At 36.1% G+C, this 6,289-nt stretch overlaps 1 protein-coding gene across 1 annotated transcript; it reads right to left on the bottom strand.

The window, feature by feature from the left end:
* Positions 1 to 464: 464 nt before the first annotated feature.
* LOC131621094 (F-box protein SKIP23-like) lies at positions 465 to 5,906 on the bottom strand. Its single transcript, XM_058892305.1, has 2 exons — positions 4,714 to 5,906; positions 465 to 833 (listed from the first exon to the last, which is right to left on the bottom strand). The coding sequence occupies exon 1, from the start codon at positions 5,756 to 5,758 to the stop codon at positions 4,721 to 4,723; it is 1,038 nt and encodes a 345-aa protein (XP_058748288.1). The 5' UTR covers positions 5,759 to 5,906; the 3' UTR covers positions 465 to 833; positions 4,714 to 4,720.
* Positions 5,907 to 6,289: the final 383 nt, after the last annotated feature.

Consider the following 6,289-nt stretch of genomic DNA (forward strand, 5'->3'; position numbering starts at 1 on the left):
CCTTTAACCTCTTTTTCCATCTTTTCTAAGTAAATCTTTTCTCGTAAGGGGGATTTAGGTATGGACTAGTTGCCCTTCGTCGGGAAAAAATGAGATATTTCGTGTCTACACAGAAAGTTGGAAATATTTTAAGGAGCACTACTTCTTGGTTACTTCCTTTTCCTCTCGCTCACATCGAGTTTTGTATCGCTCCTTCTTTTTCTACTACACTGGCCGCATGCCTATACTAAATGGAGGGGGTGATTTTGGTCTCTGGACCATTTGTTCATGAAAGCTAAAGATTACTTCTTCCCCCCGCAAGATGCTCTTTGTAACACCCCTTTTTCTAACCCCAAATATATCATACAATCTCACAGAGTAATCATGCATAAGGAAAAATGGCGCCACATGTTGATTTTCATAAAATGAAAATCCCAAAATAACGTACATACAACATTCATAATATGCAAAGATCATATTGTAACACAATAATGTAAATCTCATGCTTCCATACTTTATGCATAAACGCTTGCGGAAAACAAAAGAACTGCTATCACATAAATGAACATGTCTCATACCATATTCATCTACCAATTCAAAGTAACATTAACTTCCATGCTACGTGAATTCACCAATCTAGGATACAAGGCCTTTAAAACAACATATTCGAATGTTAACACATACATCCAAAATATTCAACAAAACATAAAGATAGCAATGTTCCAAAACATAAGCATAAGTCAACGAAATCCCCCAAGTGTTACATGACCAGAGCATATGATTCGCCACCTAATCAAATAACAAAATTCGGAGCTCTTCGGCTAAGCCACAAACAAACAACTACTCGTCTGAACCTGCACGTTACCAACAAAGGGCAACATTCAAACAGAAGGGTGAGAAATCAAATTATCATAGAAAATATAATAATGGGAAATGCAACATAAACAAACATACATTTCACGATTCATCACTCTTCATAAAAAAAACATGCTTCTATAACCATACATTAAAGTTAACATGTTTTATCATTAAACAATCAAGTTCCATCATTCAAGTAGTTATATCCAATTAGCAATTCAACAATTGTAATCCACTAATGAAATACCATCAAGTATACAATTATCACACAAAATTCCACATTATGCATCATTTATCACATAATTAATCCACGCCAATCATATTGCAAAAATCACACAAAACACAATTCACACCGACACGTGCGACTCAAGTGTGACTCTATGCAATATGAATGTGAATCTCATCCGTTATCATTTCCGGTCATGCCGATTGTCTTTCCTCTATAGACTAGATAACCACCTAAAAAGCCTCGTCCCGCGTTAAGCATTCAAATCTCATTCGGCGCTAGATTTGGGACAAGTAAATAACTTTCACGAGATTACCCAACATTGCCACTTTCAAAGACTCATGCTTGTGTACGTGTGCAACCAAACAAGACTCATGCATTTAAGACGATCTCTTTATCTCTTAAACTACACAATCACATCTTTACAACTTTGCACAACATTACACATGACATTCAATCCAATCTCAAACACCAATTAGCATTTAGCAATCAATCACATAATTCACGATTATCATATCACATAATACATCCATGAACATTAATCATGCACAATTCATCCATAACATTCACATATAATTACATGTTATTCTCAATTAACATCATAATTAAATGAAACAATTGCCAACCAATCCTACTCTATCATATAGACAATTATTTAAGCTTCAATATGCTTCAAACGACACCTAAAAAGGAGCTACTCTATCATATAGACAATTATTTAAGCTTCAATATGCTTCAAACGGCACCTAAAAAGAAGTTACAGATCAAAAGATACATCATTTCAAAGTTTGGAAAAGTTCCATACAGCAGTGTCCGCTTAGCGGCCGTCAAGCGGGCTTATGGAAATAAAAATTCAACAACCCCGCTTCAAGCGGTCCTATACAGTAGCGAATCACAAACTGGGCTCCGCTTAGCGGGCTGGGTACGCTTAGCGAGCTCCTTTTATTTTTAAAAAACAAACAGCATCCGCTTAGCGAGCTAGGGGCCGCTTAGCGGACCTGCAATTTCACAGAAAAACACCGCAACGTTCAGAACTACGAAATGCATAATCCACTATTCCAAATCACTTCCAAACATCAATAAACATCAAAGACAACCAGTATTAATCATTATTGAACAACATTCATCGTCAAAACCAAGTTTAATCATGCAAATTCATAGAAAATAGCATAAAAGTTAGGGTTTCCATATTTTTATGAAATTGCAAAGATTGAAGATAACACATACACAAACACATTACCCAATCATAGATTCTACAAGAATTTGGATTCTAACCCTTAACTCTAGCTCTTAATCCACCCTCTTCAAGAATCTACTTCCTCTTCTACTTTCTTCTCTTGTCTATGCCTCTTTTTTCTCTTCTTTCTATATTTCTCTCTAATTTAGGTTAAGTCATAAAATCCTCTTCTAACTCTCATTACCTCATTGGGCTTAACCCATCCACTATTCTCATATCTAATTCAACTAAGCCCAATAGCTAATTCTAATATAAACCTACTAGTTATTAATTAGCTAAATCACATATTACCACACAATTAAATAATTATCACTCAAACAATTATTAAATAAAACACACAAACAATACCAAATATCAAATAATCCTAATTAAATAAAATCTAATAAAAAATAGGGTGTTACACTCTTACTAACGCAAAGAAGGCAATGAAAGAGATGTTAATTTCCTTCTCTAATTCAGACATACATTGTTGAGATTCCGCCAACCATTAGAACTTTTAATTAGTAAACTGACTTGCAAGACATCAAAACCAACCAAACCGTCTTTGAGGGTGTGGAAGAACGACTACTGCATAGGGTTTAAAATTCGTCACGGTTAAATAATAGCTAAATACAATCTCATAAAATATTTTTCACGGTTAAAACATAGTTAAATATGAGTCTCCAAAAACTTAAAATGACCCTCATAAAAATAAACTAAGAGATTTGATCCTATCTAAAGATCTCTTAATTATAGCTCTAGCTTTATGGAACTCCTAGTGATGCAGATTCTGCTAGTCTATTTTCCTTTAATATCTCACTGACTCAACATTTGGATCCCTTTCAAATGACAATACAAAAAATACCAGGAAAATCAGCTTTGTTTTTCATTATAAGCAGCGAAGAAAATAATGTCACATGAATAAAGAGTGAGAATCAATAACCAGTAGAAATTAGAACTCTTTTTAACATATCAAACACAAGCAGTACTGGAAATTGAAACAAAATACCATGTCTTCTGGGAAATAAAACACTAATTCTAATTTCACTGTCATAGCGTCAGGATATAATACCAAAAGATTAAATTTGCATATTTCCATGTTTTGTGCATGAGCCCAATGTTGTGTCTCATGTCTTCTTTCTTTCCCTCACTCACTGTATAATGTGACAGAAGTTTCTGTTAAGAACTAAATGAATAGATCCAATCAGAGTTGCAAAGTTTCACAAAAGGTTCGGACACGGTTGAGGAACTCGCTCAGCATAATTGAGAAATTATAGAGTCGCTTCAATCAATTGCTGATCCCGTTCCTCGTCACAATCTCATGGAAATTGTTCTTGAAGCTCTTCCAAAAGAATACAATTATACAGCGTCGTAGTCGCAGCTCTTCCAAAAGATTGTTCTTGATTATAGATCTCGAGAGTGTGTTTTCCTAGGCTATTCCACATCCTACAAAGCTATAAACGCTCGAGTCCAACTAGTCGTTTCAACATTTCCAAATATGTAGTCTTTAATGAGCCCGGATTTCCATATGCTGAAATTATATCCAAAGACTCCTCAACTCAATCTATTGCATCGGCCAAGTGTTTGGCAAATTGGACAACATCCTCTCTACCACTAAATGTTACCACACCTTCTAATTTTCCTACACTTAGTCCCCAATCAATATAAATTACCACACCAACACTTAGGCATGACAGCAGATGCGTGTTCCAACTGACATTCTGCTATTAGTTTCATCAAACTAGTTCCTAAAATTAAGGAAAGTTGCTGCTAATTTAAAAAAACTGATCCTTGTTTTTCAGAGAGATAGTTATGTCTAACTGCAACTCTACAAATACAGTTGCAATCTCTGTATTCAGTAAGAGACAAAGATATGAATACATTTCTGGGTTATCAAACCTAATCTAAAAATTGAATTTTTCATAATGTCAGATGTTATAAAGCTAACAAGAGTTTGCAATCATAGTTGCAAAACATGCCATTGAAGACAAAAGATGGAGAAAATATGATCTCAAACAGTGTGCATCCAAGTTCATAATGACCCTTTTAAAACTAAGGAATTAAGCAGTGACAGACTTGAGTCATAACATAGAAAGATTGTCACAAAGAATCATAACCCTTCTAAGAAAAGTTGTTGTCTCTACACAAATAAACATATTGGGATTTTTGGAGTTTATTGCTAAAGATATTATCTGCAAAAGTAACAATAATAGGAGATGATGATCAAACTCATCAACATTTTTACATTTATACACAGATTCAACATTAGCTAGTAAAGTTCTTCTAAATTCTAATGAATGAACTAGGTAGCAAAAGCTATACTCCATTTATTAAATCTCATGCGCAATAGTCAATCCCGTACTTGTATGATAAAGTTAAATGAAGGAGATTCTGAACAATATTGAAGTGCAAATACAAGATAAGTAAAACATACTAGTTTGTTATGAATGCAACTCTGTGATCCACTCCGGAGGTGGCCCTAACAAGTTGAAATATTCTGGATAATCAGACAAAGGCGAAACACGACCTTGATCCAAGTGAAAAACACTCACCCCACACTCTGTGTCATTAAGATCATGGAAGGCATCATCTGTGTAGATGATGCAATTCCCATTGGCTACACACAAATCCGAAGCAGAAGCAGAAAATGAACATTCATTCCCCAAGAACAAAACTCTATCCCCTATATTTGTCAAATTCACCCACTTCTTATCCTTCTCATCAAGTCTGAACACATCAATCCATACATCATCACCACCATAGCAATCAACTAGCAACAACTCACACTCACTCTCAAGCAAGAATTTGCTACGAACGTTCTCAGTATCCACATGTTCCGCCATCAAATGAACGCTCAAGTCCTGTTGGATCATCTGAGTTTCACCCGAATAGATTGCCTCACAGGGCCTCCCTTTAAAAAGACATATGTCCCCGTAGGAGCATGTTGTCGTGCCCATAATCATTGTCCAATTCTCGTCCCCACGACGAAACACTACCATTTTCCCGAAAGAGTCAAATGTGACCACAACAACAGGCTCATTCCCTTGGTACGTAGCAACAAAAGCCTTACGAGTAAGAAAGAACATGTGTCCGAGATCGTGTGCCGAGATTTGGTTGAAATCCAAGACATGATGAGCGAAAGTGAAAGGTACGCGCGGAAAAAGTGAGAAAGGATGCCAGAGTTGGATTTTGCCGTTTGAATCTGGACCCACTCTGGTCAACCAAGGGCGGTGGAGACTTTGTTGGTGTTGCGGTGGTTTGATGAGAAGGATGCTGTGTTTGGAGAGGTTTGTGTTGGAATTAGTGTCGTTGGAGAATGGTGGAAGCTGCAAAGATAAATGGTGGTGATGGTAGCTAGGGATCGAAGAAGAGCGCCAGGATGAACAAACAGATCGAAATTGAGTGGAATACAGTTCACTGTTGAGTTTTTCTGAGATCAGTTGTAGAAGATCCTTCGGAAGCTGGGACCAATCTGCCATGGAGATCCACAGGTTCGCGGTGGAGGCGTTCGCCAGCAGCACTGACTCAGTGAGTTGAGTTCGCAAGGAATCGTAAGGATAAGGCTTAGGGTTAGTCAGTTACTAATGAGAATGGACTTCGTTACCATTTTCCGTTCAAAGACATTAACGTATTATAATGGATAGTTTTCTCCACACATAATAGCAATGTTTTAAAAACTGGACAGGTAATCAAACCGGTGAGGGTATTGGATCACTGGTTCATCAGTCGAACCATTGGATCACTGGTAGAATCGCATGACCAGACTGGATTAAGCTAGATTAAACCGGATTAAACTTGTCATTATAATAAAACTATATAGGTATAAAACCAGTCAAACCAGATCATTCAATCTCTAAAAAAAATTATAATTAGCACTTAAAAGTTGATCCATTAATAGCATAATCTATAAATAATGCTCTTAAAAATCACAAATTCAGAAGTTGTGTATTAGGTGCTGAAAATACTAATAATCCATATAATTTAAGGCTCTTAAAAAGCACAAATATAGT

The sequence above is a fragment of the Vicia villosa genome, linkage group LG7, assembly GCF_029867415.1.
Source record: "Vicia villosa cultivar HV-30 ecotype Madison, WI linkage group LG7, Vvil1.0, whole genome shotgun sequence".
In the NCBI taxonomy this organism is placed as follows: Eukaryota; Viridiplantae; Streptophyta; class Magnoliopsida; order Fabales; family Fabaceae; genus Vicia; species Vicia villosa.